The sequence below is a fragment of the Sarcophilus harrisii genome, chromosome 1 (genome assembly GCF_902635505.1).
Source record: "Sarcophilus harrisii chromosome 1, mSarHar1.11, whole genome shotgun sequence".
NCBI classification, from domain to species: Eukaryota; Metazoa; Chordata; class Mammalia; order Dasyuromorphia; family Dasyuridae; genus Sarcophilus; species Sarcophilus harrisii.
Window position 1 is genome coordinate 709260610 of NC_045426.1, and position 19699 is coordinate 709280308.

General features: G+C 45.9%; 1 protein-coding gene across 1 annotated transcript in view; it reads right to left on the bottom strand.

Annotated features, from left to right (window-relative positions):
* The window catches only part of RSPH14 (radial spoke head 14 homolog), a 112628-nt gene extending 93738 nt beyond the window's left edge, over positions 1-18890 (bottom strand). Inside the window, exons 1-3 of the mRNA XM_031948957.1 lie at positions 18799-18890; positions 17767-18001; positions 6740-6842 (exon numbers count right to left, since the gene is read on the bottom strand). Coding sequence (XP_031804817.1) covers positions 6740-6842; positions 17767-17962 — 299 coding nt within the window. The 5' untranslated portion in view covers positions 17963-18001; positions 18799-18890. The remainder of the gene's footprint in view (positions 1-6739; positions 6843-17766; positions 18002-18798) is intronic.
* Positions 18891-19699: the final 809 nt, after the last annotated feature.

Sequence of the window (19699 nt, forward strand, 5' to 3'; positions counted from 1 at the left end):
CAACAATGTCTGAAGCCAGGCCCTGACGGGCACCCGTGTATCCCCTCAGGCAGATACACGGGTGACATGGATGGGTCCCTGCACTCAAGAAAGACACCGGCTAATACTGGAACCCGAGGAGCCCACAAAAAAACAACCCAAGAGTGAACAAAGCAGGACAAAGCACACGGAGAGAAGAAAAGGACAAAGATGGCCAAGGTCAGTCCCTGGGTTGCGTTAGCCCATGGGCAAAGGACTTGAGCTCTCCGGGTCCCACTGTTTCATTTGTGAATCGATGGCTTCGTGTCCACACTCCCATGCACCCAATGCATTCAGGAATTGGATAAAACACAATAAAGCATCGATGATTTCACATTTTCCAGTCAGGTCAATATGCTGCCCACAGGCTCCTTCTGTAGAGCTGAGCGGGCCCCAGCTGAGGGAGCGCCACTGACCGAGACGACCGTTGTACGGAATGTTGTGTGCTAGGAAGAGATCTTGGAGACGGTCTCTATTGTTAAGAGTGCGGGTCCTGTAAGTTCTCATCTTTAAGACATTTCAGTCATCTCTTTTAGGACTATTTGTGTTCAGTATCATTTAATAAACATTTATTGAATTCTACACTAATTAAAAAAACAATATCCTCTGCTCTGTGCTTTAGAGGCCACAGTCACATTCCCCAAGACCTTGTGAAGGAGGTGATGAGGTCCTGGGCTTGGCCGAGAAAGAGTGAAACACTGACAGAACTGTTCCCCAGGGCAACGGGGTGCTAGAAACCCTTGCCCTTCTTCTTGACAAATGCTAAGAAATGCACACCCCAATATTTTTCTCCTCAACTAAGGCAGGGGTGTGACAGCTGAGAACCCAACAAACCTACAGAACATCCGTAAGATGTTCACTTTGCTCACTGGAAGGCAAGTGAAGGACCTAAAAGTAGGGGGGACACTCCCTAATCGGTCATGCTTTCTGAGGACAATTGTGTGTATAACACATATCCCCACTTCACTCCAGGATGCCGGGTGAGTGAGTAAAGTCACTTGAGCATAGGATTTGGGGGTTTTAGGGTGTTTGGGCTCCCCAATATTGCAAAGGAGAACTAGAGTAATATCTGGCCAACTAGGATTTAAAAAGCGCTCTTTCTCTGTGTTGTTGTTTTGGGTCTCAGTGCTTCTGTTTCTGCCTGTCTGCCACTTTCTGCCATCTCTTTGTGATTCAACTAACCTGAATTTTTCTTAAAAGCTAACCTTTCCCGAGATAAAAAACATCCTCCTCTCCATTGAAGGGACTGACTGCGGAACTGCCAAAGTCACTACTTGTAAGACATTATGTCCAGTCCAGCCTCTCTGATGAATGGTAAGCTCCTCAGCACCCCATCCGATCCCATGCCCTAGACTCAGCCTCAGTTCCTCTCCAGATGGGAATCCTGTGTGTCCCCGACCCCCAAAGTCCTAAAATCCTCCTCTTGGGACTCCGAGTATGTAGAAGGGTGTGGTCCTTTCAGCAGCTCACTTTGTACCCCCAAGATCTTTCCTCCTTCCCTCCAACTGAATAGAGAATTCTAGAATATAAGCCATCCTGCACCCCATAGAAATCTCTTTCCTTCATCCTTCCTGCAGAAGGGTCAAATGGATAGATGAAATGTAGAAAAGAAAATGATTGTAACATGGAGGGGCGGATTTTGGCCACCTTAAAATTTGGGGGCTCCAAGAGAACAGATTTGAATGTTAGTGATTTTCAAGGTAGAGACCTCACTTGGAAAACAAACTACATTCAAAAAAAGTTTCTCCCAAAAGATATAATTTTAAATTTGTGTGAATTTAAATCGGGAATCTGATTCTAAATTATATTCTTCAATGTTTCAACTAAGGAAAAAATGGGATAAAATTATAACCAATTTGTTCCAATCCTGAAAAATTGGTAAAGAATTTTGTCTTTTTCTTCTTGTATAAACTCTTGCAATCAAAGTTGTTCATATTTAGTGAAGGAAAGGTACAAAGTCATCTTTTGTATATTTTTATAACAAAATATATTAAAATATTTTACCACTGATAGATACATAAAATCTGTGCCATACAAACATAATTATTTTTTTCCTTTCAAATTAAAAGATCTAATTCCCACTTAGAATAAGTATTTTAAATTAATTTTTTTAAATCATTCTGCTTTATTTCATTTAGAATTAATCCTAATTAAGCTTTGGATTTACAATCCTTAATGTAAATTCAGTTAATTCAACAATTCATTATTTTGCTTTGAATAAACATTTCTCCTCTTTCCATTGACAACTGTGATCCTCTTCCATATGGACTTTTAGGGAATAATCATATGGATGAAATAGCAGAGAGAGACTTGATATTATCCGAGGGTCAAAATGTCTGTGCAATTATAGTTCACAGTGATGTTGGCACATTTATTAATGATGCCATTAGAAGCTCCAGATCTGTGACCCTGCTTGGAGAATCTCAAGTGCTCTTTGCTAATATCTCATAGAAAGTCCAATTTAAATTTAAATTGGGGTTCTGTTAAAATAGCAAATGCAGAATGGCAATAGTTGAAATTCCAAATTTTATTATAGCTGAGTTCTCCCTAAAAAATTGCCATTTCTGATGCTTTAATATTGACCATCTAAAATTATCATTACTAATTCATCCCCAGGAAATCACAGTGAAATCTGTACCATTCAGTATTGGTGGGATTTTAGTGGCTGAATTGAAAATGATAAGTCAGGATCCTAAGATTCCAGGAAATAGGTTTTATGACTTGCCAAGTCTTGCCATGTGGCCAGAAGGGTAATTCTCTCTAGTATCTAAGCTATTTGATAGTCACATATGCATTTTAGTTGTAAAATGTAAACTTTGTCCACATGATAAGAAATATGAAACATAATGAGCCAACTAAATGCTTCTAAATTGTAAGAGATAATCACAATGAATTGGTATATGCTAAAACTGTGGACTTATCTGGGAATAAGATTTTAGAGATATATGTGCATTACTCTTTGATTTAATTTTAAACTAAAAACTGGATATTAAAACAAAGTTCTCTAGCAACCTAAAGAGGTCACATGTTTGTATCTCCTCTGATTAGATTTATATTTAATTATAATTATATAATTATATTTAAGGTGTTATATTGCTTTCTAAATTGTATATTGTACAATTTATTAAAAAAAATTGTATGAGCTATGTTTTAAACTTCTGTCACCCTGCTGGACATGTGATATGTTTTGAGAAGTTTTGCCCACAATTATTTAAATTCTCTATGTTAAAAATTATTTATATCTCATTTCCTCCTTTAAACAAAGATAGAAATTTACTTAAAGAGACAAAAGGGAAAACTGTAAAATTTCAAAAGTATAAAATTCCATTATAACAAGTAGAAATAGTTTTGAAGTCTCCTCACCTTTAAACTTTTGGAAATTCTTGATTAGGATTTTGGGAGTTACTCTGAAATACTAGTTATTTGCATAATTTCATGGCCTTGGAATATGAAGGCATGAGGACATAATCCATCCTTCCCCCTTACTGGACCCATGTGGCTCCTGCTTAGTCCTGGCCTGAGCCCTTTCCCCTGGGGATAAGTGATAAAAAAAGAACACTCACTCCTCAGTCCTTCTCTGGACTCTTCTGCTGATTAAGTGAAATTGCTTCCATTATTTAAAGGGACAAAAGGGATGAATGTTGAACATCTACTTAGATAATATGCTGTATCAAGAGTTCTACTGTTTAGTGATACAGGGAACTCTAAGAGAAATTTGTGAGATCTTTTTTCTGATTAAAAGCAAATTCTAAAAATGAGTATTTCAAAATCCATTACTTCTACCATGGTTTCCATCTGTCTTCAGCAAATTATTTAACATTTATTTAGTGCATCATGGTCTCACTGTTTATGATTAACAAATATGATCTATAGCTTTCTTAAAATACCTAAAGCAGGATTTTAACCTGACAGCATTGGTTCTTTTGCAAGCAAAACCTCTACTTTTTCTGCACCTAGTTTTGACTGTGCTGCACAGACACATGTGAAAACAAAGAGTGGCATGGAATTCCTGCCATTATATCAACCCTGAGATGATTTAGGTTACCCACAATGACTTGTAAGCCTTTTTTAAGATCTGACGTCAATGATGTAGGACTTGGCTATTTAAGAGAAAACTTCTTAGGATACCATAACTAATATTATTTCTCAAGTTTGAATCCAGGTATAGAGGAGGATCAATAAATCAGAACATCCACATCCCAGAGAAATGCCACAGAATTTCAAAAGGTGGAGGTTGGTTTGATTGTATCCGGGAAGAAAAGAAGTTTGAAGGATAGCTTTTTGAGTTCTACTTGAGATCAGATACTTCTAACTTATTTCCCAATTGTGTTCCTTTCTACAGGAATCATTCCCAAGTCTGAGCAGTAGGGGTAGAATTCATTCATGATCTTCATATCTGAAGTCAAACAGCTAAGGATGCTTTGGCCTGTTATAATCATGTCCCTGTTTTTCTCTCTTACAGCAAATGTCTATAATCAGAGCAACTGGTCAACTTAAAAGCCATGAGAAAAATACAAGTATGTAAAATCTTGCTGTTTTCTATCTGAAAATGTGTGGTCATTAGGTAAATGACTGTTTTTCGTTGTGGGTAAATGACTATTTGGCCTATATATCTCGGTCAGTCTGATGGGAGTCCCCTTTCTGAAAACTGTGTTTGGGTTACACATAATTCCAAGCAATCTCCTTTGTGGAGATCTTGGCTAGTTTCCTTGGTTGGCACCCTACCATGGCACTCCTCTTCTAATCATCATCTTCTGTTCTGCAGTAGGCTTTTGACCAAAGGACCTCTAGTGGAGGTCTCTGGGAATTGAGATTCTTTTCGTTGCCCCTTCTAGGTTTTCCTTTTTTTTTTTTCTTTTTTTGCGGCGATAAAGGGTGTTAAGTGACTCTCCCAAGGCCACACAGCTAGGAAGTGGTAAGTGTCTGAGATCAGATTTAAACTCCATCACCTAGTTGCACCTGGATTTTCTTTCTCAACTGAATGCAAGGTCTCTCCTAGCAGAGAAGTTTTTGGCCAAACAACAGGCTCTAAGATTAGCCTTCTCTAAACATTTCTGATGAACCTTACAAGAGAAATGTCTCCAATGGGAGACCCTCTCCAACAGTCATTCTCTGTCCCTAACCTCTTCTTTGTTAGGTTTGTTTCCTTCTAGCTTTGGTCAATTCGCTGTTAAAACAGCTGTAACTACCAGATTCAGGGATCTGATTCAGAACTAAACTCAATTTGCAATCAGGTCCTTCCCCACCCCTCAAGCTCAGCACCCCTCCAAACTGGGATCCTCTAGGATGACACAGCTCTATGCCCATTCCTAGCCCCATACCTCAAAGGACCCATTTTTGGGGGGAAGGGTGGAAATTGATTATTGGGACAAATGGACCCCAGCAAAATGCTACCTATCATCTAAGTGAGCCCCCTGTAAAGTACAAACTGACCCTGTGCTAATCTATACTACTGTGCCCCTGGTAAGCAACAGGAGACCCTGTGGAGTCACCAAACTTTGGCTTCAGTTCATCTCGGTAACACTCACCTCACAGGCCACTGCATTTCACTCCAGCTTCTGGAAATTACTTTAATGTCCCAGGATTGGACTCTAAAATTTTAGCATCAGTCTGCCAGACCCCCTTCTGTTTAAGAACCCCCAACTTTTCAAAATATTTAGCAAATTAAAAGAATGGGGAAATGATGAGATCCTGGGTGTGGTTGGTAGAGAAAGAATGAAATATTGATGGAATTGCTCTCTGGGCAAGGCACTGATAGGAATCAATTTATCCTTGTGGTCCCACCCTCTCTGAAGGTTCCTCCTCTGCCAATGTGGATAGCCCTACTTTGCTGCATCCTGTCAGAAATGCCAGAGAATAAATTTGCCCTATAAATCTTCTGCCTATGGCTCACACCATCTTTGCTGAACCCCTTTGGAAGGTCAGTCCTTCATGACACTCTGCCTTGTGGGGTCTTTCCCCTCACCCTTCTCCTGTGCCATATGAAGTCTCTCCTCTCATCCCCCCACCATGTTTTATGATGGCTTTACTCTCATTCCCCCACTATTTCTTATAGTGTCTTTCTCCTTTTTATAGCTAACTAACTCTTGTAGGGTGCTAGATCCCATTAAGGTTTTAGCCTGCCAACTAAGGGCATTCCCAACCTCATGGAGTGTTTCCTTCCTCCTGGCTAACTCTGAGTTCCTCTAGGGAACTTGTCTTTACCATTAATTATTAAATCCCCTTTCCCAACTCTATATTTACCGTACCTGGTATCCTTTCACTTTGCCCGTAGCCTCTCCTCCTAAATAAACCCACCTATGGCCAAAGAGAATAGCCATTGTGAGTTCTTCACATGCCCAAACCCCAACATTTGGTGCTCTCCAAAGAGACCAGTCATTTGTCCCTGTCTCATCCACAGTGAGGGGGGTCCTAGTTCCTTGGGCAGAATGCTCTTTCCATCCCAGCCTCCCACATGCCCGAAGAGAAACGCCTCTAAGACAGAAGGCACCCAGTTGTCACCGGGCTGAGCACTAGAAAGGGGCCTCTGAATGAGCTAATCCCAGCCCCTCACCTTACAATGGAGAACCTGAAAAAGAGAGCTTGAGGGGTCTGCCAGAAGGGCAGAAGGAAGCAAGCAAGAGAGCTCGACCCCAGGGCCAGTGATCTGAGCGATGTTCTTGGGTCCTTTTTAACAAGCCCAAGGTTCCCGCCGCCACAGAGGCTGTCCGAGCACACCCACCTGCCCACGCTGTGGTTCGCCATGATATACAGAATCTCAATCGTCTTTTGCCGCACGATGCTGTCTTCATCTTTTAGCAGGTGCTTCAAGCTTTCCAGAAACCCTGGAAATGAGAAATCCCTTTGAGCATTTGTGAGGTTCAGAGCTCTTACTCTAAGCTAGTGAGAGGAAGACTGAAAACAAGTCTCTGAGGGCTGTCGTGCAGTGGCGATGTCCACAAGCCCTGCCTGTGAGGAATGCCGCCTGTGCCATGCAGGAGAGGGCTCGGCATACCACTTTGGCAGCTTCCACTATGCTGGAAACGCTCCCACCACCAAGATCCTTCGTCCAAAAACAAGCCCGGCTAAAGAGGGAGAGCCTCCGTCCAAAGCTGACCCAGCCTTTGGACAGAAATACAAGAAGGAAAGAAAAAGAAAACATGGTCCTGCTTGTTTCCGACTTGGCAGGCTGGCCGAAGTGGCTGTCGGTCAACAAAAAGAACTGTGCAGTTAAAGACTGTCTCTCTTGTAGGAACTAATGCAGAGGGAAGGGAGCAGAACCAGTACGACACGGTACATGGTGATAGCAATACTGTAACGATCAACCCTGAAAGACTTGGCTGTTCTGATCAAGACAATGATCCAAGACAATTCCAAAAGATTCATGATGAAAAGTTATCCTCCTCCTGAGAGAGAACTAATGGATTCTGGGTGCAAACTGAAATATAATCGTCTCTCCTTATTTTTATTGCTTTTTTTTAAAGGTGGCTAATAGAGAAATATGTTCTGCATGTAAAATTATATTGTTTGCCTTCTCAATGGGTAGGAAAGAGGCTGAAGGGAGAGAATTAAGCCCAAGTTTTTTAAATGAATGTTAAAAAATAAACACTTTATAAGTAAATAAATATTTCTTCCAGTAGGCTGGCTCTTTCTCTCTTGCCCTAGGCTAGAAGCTTAGGGGCTATTCCTGGACACGGACCAGTTCACGCCTCCTAAGGTAGCCTGGTGGCTCTCTTCCCAGAGCCCTGTTGGATTCAGTGCAGATATTCTATTGTCCACTATAGCTCTACAATTCCTGAGTGCAAGCAATCCACCATCCTCTGCCTCCTGGTGAACCCAGAAAACAGTACAATTCTTAGAATGCTGATACATATTAATTTAATTTTCGGTACATGAGATCCTAGTCCAACAACCGAGCTGGCAAATTTCTACTGAAGGAACTCAATCATAGAAACACTGACCTTTTCACTGTAAGTGCAACTTGAAACTCTGAGGGGCCTGAAGCTAAATAAAAGGACAGTTCTCCCAAATAAAGTATTTCACAGAGTTCAATTTGTGGAACTCTCAAAGGCAATAGAAAATATCATTTCACTAAATACCTGCAGCTTGTTGCAGAGGAGGATGAAGAGAAACTATGACTTTGAGATAGCCCTCCAAATGAAACTAAGGCAAACTGAGGCACGAAATTCCAAGCACGTTGAATTTACCGGCAAGACTAGCAATTATCAATAACAGTGGTCGCTCGACTCTTCACTCAATTAAAAAACCACAAGGTAAGACTTACTAGCCTTCACATAATTGGGAGAAATACAAGAGACCCGAGAACAGGAAGCATCAAACAATACAGACTGAATGGAAGTCAAGAGTATAAGATCAGCAACAAGCTCTCCTTCCACCTTGTTGCTAGGGAAAGCCCAATGGCTGTATTTACCTGCATGGGAGAGTCCAGACCTTCTTGAAGGACAGCCCGCATGGCAGAAATAACAGACTTCCTGGCACCCACCCGCATCTTACAAGGCTGGGTAATGAGGTCACGGCTCTCCCTTAATTGTACATGGATGTGTAGAGGCAATGTAATTCTTTGAATTAAGGTGATTTATGGGACAACTTAGGTTAATGAGGAAAGCACAGAAATATGCCTTAGGCAATTTTACAACATATGGAGGCCCAGGGGACACAGAAAAGAATCAATTACAAAGTGGAATTGGAAATCTGATCTTCTCAAAATCCACATATACTTTAATTTTCAGTGACTTTAATGCAAAAGTGAGCATGAGAAAGGCACTGAAAAACACTGTGGAAACTATATTATCTGTAACAAAAAGGAAAGAAGTCAGAGGCTTATGGTCCAGACAAAAGCCTCACCCCTACATATAACATGAACACATTTGTTGTCTTTCTTTTTTAAAAGTTTTATTGTAGCTTTGTTTTTATAACAGATGTTTCCTCATAAAGCACCTCTCTCTCTCAAAGGAATCATCTCTGAGTACTTTCTTCAAGACAAGAATCCAATGGCACTGGTAAGAACTGAATAATGTCACAAAAAATAGAATTGACTATCTTTTTTAAGTGAAAAATGTTATATTTAATTTTTTCCAATTACATATAATAAGAACATTGATTTTTTTTTTTGAATTCCAAATTCTCTCTCTCCCTCCCCTGCCTCACCTCCAAGAAAGCAAGCAATTTGACACAGGTTGCACATGTGTAGTCATGTAAAATGCATTTCCATGTTAGCCATGTTTCCAAAAAAAAAAGAAAGAGTTCAAAAAGTATGTTTCAATTTGTATCCAGACCTTATCAGTTAACTTTCTCTGAAGATGGGTAGCATTTTTCATCATATGTCTTTCAGAACTGTCTTGAATAATTGTATTGCAGGAGAAGAGCCAAGTCATTCACAGCTGATCATCATACAATAGTGCTGTTACTGTGTACGATGTTCTTCTGGTTCTGCTCACTTCACTTTGTGTCAGTTCATGTAAGTTCCTCTAAGTTTTCCTGAAAACATCCTGTTCATCATTTCATATAACATGATCATATTCCATAAAAATCTTATGTCACAACTTGTTTTGGTCAGTCTCCAACTGATGGCTATCTCCTCAGTTTCCAGTTCTTTGCCACCACAAAAAGAACTGCTATAAATATTTTGTACATATAGTTCCTTCTGATTTTATCTTTATGGAATTCAGACCTGCTAATAGTATTATTGGGCCAAAGGGATTGCACGGCTTTATAGCCCTTTGGACATAGTTTTAAATTACTTTCCAGAGTGATGACATCATGCACAACTCCACCAACTGTAACTAGTGTCTCAATTTTTCCTCATCCTTGCCAACATTTATTTCCTTTCTCTATCATATTAGCCAATATGATAGATGTGAGATGATACATTAGCTTTGTTTTAATTTGCATTTCTTCAATCCATAATGATTCAGAGCATTTTTATATGAATATAGCTTTTATTTCTTCTTCCTTTACCCATTTATCAAATGGAGAATGATTTATTTTCTTACAAAGTTGACTCAGTTCTCTTTATATTTGAGAAATGATGCCTTTACAGGGATATCTGCTGTAAAAATTTTCCCCCAATTTTCTGCTTTCCTTCTACTCTTTTCTATATTGATTTTGTTTATGCAGAGACTTTTTAATTTAATGTAATCAAAATTAGCTATTTTACATCTCATAATACTACGTCTTATTTGATCATAAATTCTTCTCTTATCGACAGAGTTGACAGTTAATTATTCCATATTCCCCTAATTTGCTTATGATATCACCCTGTATGTCGCAATCATGTACCCATTTTGACTCTATCTTGGTATAGAGTAAAAGATGAAGGTCTGTCCCTAGTTTCTGTCAAACAGCTTTCCTGTTTTCCCAGCAATTTTTCTCAAATAGAGAATTCTTGTCCTAAAAGTTTGGAACTTTGTATTTTATCTAACACTAGAACTAGTCATTCAATGTTATGTAGTATTATGTACCTAATTCATTCTACTGTTCCACCACTCTGTAGTGCCAGACTGTGTTGATGATTACCACTTTGTAATACAATTTGAGATATGGTATGGTTAGACTATCTTCCTTCATGTTTTTTTTAATTTATCTCCTTGATATTCTTAACCTTTTGTTCTTCCAGATGAATTTTATCTATGATTTTTTTTTGCTAATTTCATTAGTATGCACTGAATAATTAATTTAAGTAGAATGGTCATTTTTATTATATTGGCTTGACCTATCCTTGAACAAGTAATAGGTCTCCAGTTGTTTAGATGTAACTTTGTGTGAGAAGTGTTTTGTAACTGTATTCATATAGTTAGTTCCTGGGTTTGTCTTGACAGGTAAACTCCCAAGTAATTTATACTGTCTGTGGTTGTTTTAAGTGAAATTTTTCTTTATCTTATTTCCTGCTGTACTTTGTTGGTAACATATAGGAATGCTAATGAATTATGTGGTTTTATTTTATATCATGCAACTTTGTTGAAGTTGTCGATTATTTCAACTAGTTTTTTCATTGATTCTCTAGGTGTTTCTAAGCATATCATCATAGCATCTGCAAAGAGTGATGGTTTTGTTTTCTGAATTTTCTAATTCTTTTGACTTCTTTTTCTCCTCTTAGTCCTATAGCTAACATTTTTAAAATAATATAGAATAGTAATGATGATAATGGGCATCCTTGTTTCGTCCCTGATTTTACTGAGAAGGCTCCTAATTTATCTTCATTACAGCTGAAATTGACTATATCTTAAGAGTTTTTATATAATTAGTTACAACTCAGAGAATCATCTATAAATGAAATGTTTGCATATAGTCAAATTATAAAATTTTTTAGAGGAAAAGCAAAATCAACGCCAAATTAGAGCAAAAATGAGAAGATAACTGAATAAATTAAAAATAGCTACAACTTGATATATTTTTTAAAGGATAAAGGCAATATCAATATTGTCTACCACTATTTGCTCTAATACTTTATCAAATAAAAGCAAATTCCATAATAAGGAAGATTTTTTTAAACTATAACTTCCCATAGTCAGCAAAAATGTGCTCTCCCGAGATCTCCTGAGAGAGAGGGTTTGGCCATGGCCAAACCCTGAAGGGAAGGATAGTGGGAGTTTATGAGAAGTATCAGCTCATAAAACTATGAGAAATAATAGAGAGGAAAAAATAGAAAGTGTGGCACAAGGGTCAATGAAGCCAGACTATCCCAAGAGCATTTTAAAATGAAGCTGAAAAAAAAAATAGAAGGAAAATAGCGGGAAGGGGAAGGGTAGAGAAGGGGGAATGAAGACATCCACAATGAACTTTTTTTTTCCTTGAGACAGAAAAGTCATTACATTTGGACACTACCATCAGAGTCAGAAGAGATCTACAATGGGACATGAAATCAGAAAGCTGCCAGGCTGTTAACGTCTCCCATCGGAAAGGAGGCCCAGGATGAAAGGGATGTAATTTTTAGTTGGGGGTTGGTTCTAAAGACATCTGAAAGCAGGGAAAATACTGATTTTTTTTTTTTAATCACCAATGGTATTAGTACTATTTAAAAAAAAAAAAAAGTCCTGAAGGGGACATTACTGATCTATAGGCCTTCTTTCTCACCTCAGCAAAGCCCTTCTGAAAACGAACTACACACTGCTTGGGAAACATCCTGGCAGAGACGCGGGGATGGAACCATCAAGACTTTCGCCAACAATGCTGGGCGTCCCAAAAGTCCTGGTGCCGTTTTTGCTTGAACAGCTTAAGACGGCACTGAAACTTTTGGGATGCCCTGTATTTACATCACAGTCCAAACAACCGATGGAAAGGTCCCCAGAACACAGGAATCCTGGAGATACTTATTGCTGTGGCTACAAAAGGAGCACAAAATGCAGCACGACAGCCCCCCTCCAACCAAGGGCCTCCCAGAGCTGGGAGGAATCTCGGAAACCGTCTCATCCAGTCCCCTTCTTTTCACAGAGGAGAAAAAAGTAGACCGGGGGAAGGAACTTTCTTCGGATCTCACAGGCAGTAAGTGTGATAGTTTTGAACCCAAGTCTCTCGGAGCCTAAATCCAGTGCTCTATCCATTATGCAACATTTCTTCATGCCTAAAAGAGGCAAAGACAGAGTTGATTTTGGTCACAGTACTCTCGCTATCAATAGCAGGCAAAGATGTGAGATATTGGGGCAAATACTAGGTAAGAGTTTGCCCTGTCATGGAGGAGACCAGGCAAGCTGTCCTAAAGAAGATCCTCCAGCTATTTACGGGAGGCATCGAAGGCTTGGTGCTTGCTGAGCCTCCCAAGCTGACTCACGATCATTTAACCTAACAATCCACCATGAAAAACTAAATGCCTAGTGATCAAATCATGCAATGGACGGCCCTAACCCTAACCCTGAGCTGGTCCATCAACACAGATTCTACAGATGGCCAATCCACTCTCAAGAGAATTGAAGAGGAGAAAGAGAAAGCCAGGAAAGTGCTCTACAAACTGTGTAGCCCTTTCAGTAACTCCAGGCTTCTCCCTAAAATAAAAACCTATAATGCCAATATTCTTCCGAGAAAATATGTGGCTCCAAAATCAAAGAATACCGCCATCTCCAAAGACCCCAAGCTTCAGGTTGCCCAAAGAGCAATGGAAGGCCATAGGGTGGGAGTAAGTAGGCTGCCACCTATAACCCAAAATAAATTGTGTATGAGGAGAACCATAAAAGATATCATTCGGGGATGCATGACCATGTAAAATATAAGAACGGTTTTCGAAAGACAAACTACAAAATATGAACGATGATTAGAAAATGAGTTCCAAATCCAACAGGAAAGGTAAATTAGAATTTGGAAAACAACAAAAACAGAATTAATATTGGAGAGACTGCAGAAGAGCAGACTCACTAATATGCTATTGAGAGAGCTATGAATTGGTCAAGAAATCAATTTAGAATTAAATATTGGCTAAACAATCGACTCAGCAATTCCATTACTAATTGTACACTCCAAGAAGGTCAAGAACAGAACAGAAGCCCACTATATAGCAAAATATTTAGGAATACCCTTTGGTGGTGGCAAGAGAATTTATTTTGCGTAATAGGTCACAATGTTCCTATTCCCACCCTCACCTTTCTTTGGGGTCTTTGGAGATGGTGCTATTCTATGATTGGAGTTACGGCTTCATAGAGGAATATTGGGATTACAAGTTTTTATTTTAGGAAAACGCCTAGAATTACTGAAAGAGCTACACAGTTCCCCAAGTACATTCCAGCTTTCTCTTTCTTCTCAATTCGGTTAAGATTAGGAGAATGGCTTTTTAAAAAATTACTCAAAACCTATGATATATAAAATGTAAAGAAATTCTGCAAATAACACATGTGGCCTGTGCGGAATTCAGAGAAACATGGGAAAATCTGTATGAACTGATGAGTAAAATAAGGAGACCCAAAGGAATAATGTACACCATAAGTGTAACAATGCAAACGTTTTCATTTACAAAGGAAGTCTCGCCCCCTACTCACAGCAGAAGAGGTAGGCTACCTGGGAAGAATGGGACATACACTGTCGGCCAGTCTTCTGTAGCAATCTGACAGTCTCAACCAGTCTCAGTCTGAGTCTTAGTGCAGGAGGCAGGAGGCAGGAGGCAGGAGGCAGGAGGGCCACCAGGATGGTCAATGATGGAGTGTCTCATTTCCAGTCCTTGTCAGCCCTTAAATACTCTATTATACCTACATCATTACAGCATACCGAGTATGTGCAAACTAGAGAACCATGACATCACTGTGCTAAGTTCTAAGTATATGTGGGAACTGGAGAACCATGACATCACCACGCTAAGTACTAAGTATATATGGGAACTGGAGAACCATTTCATCATCATGCTGAGTACTAAGTATATATGGGAACTAGAGAACCATTTCATCACCATGCTAAGTTCTAAGTATATATGGGAACTGGAGAACCATGACATCACCACGCTAAGTTCTAAGTATATATGGGAACTGGAGAACCATGACATCACCACGCTAAGTTCTAAGTATATATAGGAACTGGAGAACCATGACATCACCGTGCTAAGTACTAAGTATATATGGGAACTAGGGAACCATGACATCACCATGCTGAGTACTAAGTATATATGGGAGCTGGAGAACCATGACATCATCATGTTGAGTTCTAAGTATATATGGGAACTGGAGAATCATGACATCATCACGCTCAGTACTGAATATATATGGGAACTGGAGAACCATGACATCACCATGGTGAGTTCTAAGTATATATGGGAGCTAGAGAACCATGACATCACCATGTTGATTTCTAAGTATATATGGGAACTGGAGAATCATGACATCACCACACTAAGTACTAAGTATCTATGGGAACTAGAGAACCATGACATCACCATGCTGAGTTCTAAATATATATGGGAACTGGAGAACCATCATCTCATCAATCCCACTGAGTTAACACCTTGTTGTAAGTATCCTTGTCTCAAGTATACTTCTCCAGAGTTCCCACCCCCTACAGAATCCTTTGTTCCGAGGGAGGGTTCCTTTTGGATGGCCTTTTGCCAGAATGACTATGATTTAAAGACAAGAGACATCAATCAAAGTTTTTTAAGGAGAGCAGTATGCTCAGAATGAGGGCAGGGCTGAGCCAGGAGTCAAAGTGAGGGTCTGAGCAGGCTGCTGAGAAGCCTTGGGGAGAACTGCAGCACCCCAAGTGTTATGCAGGCCCAGGCAGGGAGGCCTCCTGTTCAGGAGGTCTCCACTGAAAGGCCAGACTTGTAGGAAGGAAGAACCTAGCTGAGGGACGTTTCCCATGCAGTACAGACCCACTAATGCCTCAGGGAACAGTCCGTGAAAAATCTGTTACCCCAAGGCCAAGCTGATCCCCCAACTTGGACTGCCACTTTAGAGGTGAAAAAACTGGGGCTGTGAAAGGTAAAGTCACTTTCCCAGTCCTACGGCTCAGAAGTGTTTGCAGAGATTTGAACCCAAGCCCTGTGTTCTACCCCCTAATCCACCTCACTGCCAAGTAACAAGATCTCATAAAAGGGTTTTAGTGGAAGAAACAGGCACATAAATATTAAGATACCAAATGAATTTACCACAAACAGATGGGGGAAGGGGCCCAGAATCACCCTAGGCTTTGTTAGCCAATTCAGACACACGTCCAAGAAGAACAAATCACAAAGATGGTTAAAGCTCCCTATTCTTCTGCCCTGCTGGAGCTGGGCAGAACAAGAAGCCCCCAAAGGGCGGCCCCCCTCAAGTTCCTAAAAGCCCGACTTGGGGGAGAAACGTGGGCTCCACCTAAACCAATATGACGGGTGCTATGACTATGAAGGAGCTGCACAATGAACAAACTCATTTGGAGACATCCTCAGGGACTCAGGGCTGGCCTGTGGGAGTAGGTGGGGGATCCTCTGAGACATGGGGAGGGGCTCCTGGAATGGGCAAACCCTAAGGGCAGGTGATTGTTTCTTAATTAAAATCAGTGCTTCACAGACAAACTCATGATCATTATAGCCTCGATCACGGCTTACCTGAGCTCTTGCCTTTGCCTCCCAACTGGGGGCCCCTAATCTCTCCATCACCTGCACAGCTCGTGCCCCCTCCGGCCCCAAGCTTGGGATCACGGGACCTGATGAACAGGGCCAGAATGCCTTCAGGCAAGCGCTTCCTTCCAAGGCGGGGAGCAGCTCCCTGGAGGTCCCAAGGGGCTTGGTGACGGGCCGGCCTGAAGATAGAGCCTACGTCCGAGGCTCTGACCTGGAGGGAACCCAGCTTACATGACAGAGACCTGGGCATTTTATCTAAGCTCATACGGAGGAATCCAAAGTCTGCCCAGCTACGTCTTCATCCGAGGCTGTACTAGAACAGGCTTCCCGGGCCAAGAACAAAAGGAAGGTGGATCCTTCCCTCTATTCTCTCGGCTGCCGCCTCTGGACTCGGGCAGTCAGTCGAGAGCCACCTTTGCAGAGGGACAAGCTGGAGCCCAGGCACAAACAACAGCGCTGGGGGCCTGGGTGAGAAAACTGGGGCACTTTGACTTCTGGGGTCACAATCTTCAGGTTTCTGAAAGACGCCCCAGCAGGAGGCTGGCGTATGTGGAGACACTGGGGGGGGGGGGAGGACGAAGGAACAGAGCTGTCCCACCCGGGCTACCCAGGAAGGCAGGGAGATCCCCATGCCATCCCTCCTGGGCAGGTATCAGAACTCCAGGAGGACCCCCACCTCGTCCCCCGCAAGCTGGATGGGCGGCTGTCGGATCTCCGGGGGACTCCCACCTCGTCCCCCGCAAGCTGGATGGGCGGCTGTCGGAGCTGGGGGGGGACCCCACCTCGTCCCTCCCGGGCGGCTGTCGGAGCTCCAGGAGGACCCCCACCTCGTCCCCCGCAAGCTGGATGGGCGGCTGTCGGAGCTGGGGGGCCCCACCTCGTCCCTCCCGGGCGGCTGTCGGAGCTCCAGGAGGACCCCCACCTCGTCCCCCGCAAGCTGGATGGGCGGGGGTTTGGACCGGGGGGCTCCCCCTCGTCCCCCCGGGGGGGCTGCGGAGCCCGGGGACCCCCCCCGCCCCCCCTGGGGGCGGCTGCGGAGTGGGGGGCCCCCTGGCCCTCCCCGGGCGGTGCGAGCGGGGCCCCACCCGCCCCTCCCGGGCGGGCGTCGGAGCCCGGGGCCCCCACCCGCCCCTCCCGGGCGGCCCTTTGGAGCTGGGGCCCCCTGCCCCTCCCCGGGGCCTCGGATTTGGAGGACCCCACCCGCCCCCGGCTGGATGGGCGCTGTCGGAGCTGGGGGCCCACCCCGCCCTCCCGGGCGGCGCGGGAGCCCGGGGGGCCCCACCCGCCCCTCCCGGGGCTTCGGAGGGGGGGCCCCCACCCGCCCCCCGGGCGGGTCGGAGCTGGGGGGCCCACCGCCCCTCCCCGGGCGGCCGTCGGAGCCCAGGAGGACCCCCCCCCGCCCCCGAAGCGGAGGGCGGCGTCGGAGCTGGGGGCCCACCGCCCCCCCGGGCGGTGCGGAGCGGGGGCCCCACCCCTGCCCCTCCCGGGTGGCCGGAGCTGGGGGGCCCCACCCCGCCCCCCCCGGGCGGTGCGGAGCGGGGGCCCACCTGCCCCTCCCGCGGCTTCGGAGCCCGGGGCCCCACCGCCCCTCCCGGGCGGCTGTCGGAGCCCGGGGCCCCCCACCCCCCTCCCGGCGGCTGTCGGAGCCGGGGGCCCCACCTCGTCCCTCCCGGGCGGCTGTCGGAGCTGGGGGCCCCCACCCCCCTGCCCCCGGGAGCCTCCCGGGGCGCCACCCCGGGCACCTACCCAGCGGACGGGCCCTACACGCTCGGGCCGGCACCGGTCACACAGGGCCATGAGGGCCTTCTTCCGAGTCAGCAGCTCCACAGCCTGGAGCTCCTCGTTCAGCTTGGGCAGAGCCCGGCTCCCATAGGCAATGGGGATCTTGGTAGGGTCGATGTCCGGAGGCAGGTACTGCGAGACCCGCGGGGTCGCCATCCCTCCAGGCAAGGAGGGAAGGAGGCACCTCAGGAAGCGCTGCCAAGAGAACCACCGGAAACCCGTTACTCGAGCGCCGGCCGTCCTAAGCAGCCCAGGGAAAAAAACAGCCTGGCGCTGGGAGCCCGGCTTTTTGACAACCGCAAAAGGGCCACGCCTCCCTGGTACGGACAGAGAAAGTCACCGGACCGAGCTCAGCCCTGCCGCCCCCTCAGGACGGATGCTTCAGCCCCTCTGCCGGGCTCACGCCGGGGGGGAGGGGGGTAGTGCTGGCCGAGCAGTGAGGACGTTACCCAAGAGTCTTGGCGGGGGCCGGGCCCCAAAGGGGCCCCAGCTGGGTCCAGACGGCAGGGCCCGGGGCGTCACACGGGGAGGGGAGGGGACCAGAAGAACCGCAGACAGGTGGGGGAAACCGAGGCCCGAGCCGGCCTTGCCCAGGGCCCCTCCCCCCCGGGGCGGATGCAATCAGTGGCCCAGCCAGAGCCACACAGTAACACGAGGCGGGGGGAGGGGATGCCCAGGGCAGAGGCCTCCATTGCGCAGGTGCCAGTTTCCCTCCCTGTGAAAGGACGGGGCGGGACTCCGTGTTCCTTCGCTCTAGCTGGGCTCCCTGGGCAGCGTGACCGGCGGCCGGATCCGCGCCCTCAGTTTCCCCGTCAGTGAAATGGAGAGGTTTGAACCTCCACATCCCATGACCGCGGCCAGGCGCATTCGCGCCTCTGCCTCCGGGGCTCGGGGCCTCAGTCTCCCCGTCGGCAAAATGGGGCGGGCGCGTCCCCGGCCGCCGCTGCTCCCGTGAGCCCCGGAGGTCCGAGCGGCCGCTGCCTCAGCCTCACCTGGGTCAGGGACCAGGAACCTCACCAAAGCAGCCTCCCTGAGACTGAGTGAGCCCTCAGAGGTACAGTTGCTAAGGCAACCGCGAAAACTTCCGCTCTGGACCCAGGATTCCCCGGAAGTGCGCCCCTCGAATCCCGCCTCCGTCCCGCGTCGCCTAGCAACGCACAGCACGCGCCCCTGAAGCGGGCCGCACCACGCGGGACTCGCGCGCGCTTACGGAGCAGGCGCAAAGGCAGGCTCCCGCCTCCACTAACCCCGCCCCCAGCAGTCTCACACCGCCCATTGGGCAGGCGCCAATATAGGCCCCTCCTCTTTCCCAATCTCTGCTCTAACCCCGCCCCCAGCAGAACTCTTCGGGCCTCCCCGACCCACTGCGCAGGCGCAGGGCCGGGCCACTCCCCTTCATCAACCCCAGCACGTGCGGTCACGGGGAAGGACCCGCGCCCTCCCTCCCGTGGCATTGGTGTGGTTGGCTCCGCCCGAGAAAGGAGGGGCGTAGCGGGGCCGCGGCCGAGGCTGGCAGTCCCTACGCTGGGGCCGAGGGTCCCGGGCCCCTGGGGGGGAGTCAGTGAGACCGGCCAGTGGGTAAGGTCCGTGAGCCTCAGCGTCCGGAGCCCCTCCCCCCCGTTGTCCTCGGCGTCTGTGGCTCGCTGGCTCCGCGGGAGAGCGCACGCTCCGTGAGGGCCGCTCGGCGTGCGGGGCTCCTCGCTGTTCTTCCCGTATCCCCGGGGCTCGGGAACAGCTCGGAGCAGGCCCCGGAAATGCTTGGGGATTGGCGGCCTGGTGTAGACCCGCTGAAAACACTTTTTGGTCGAATCATCCAATCAGCGGAGAGCGCGCGGTACCTGTACCCCGTGAATGAATCAAAGCCGGGGCCGTCACAGGGAGGAGGAGGGGAGA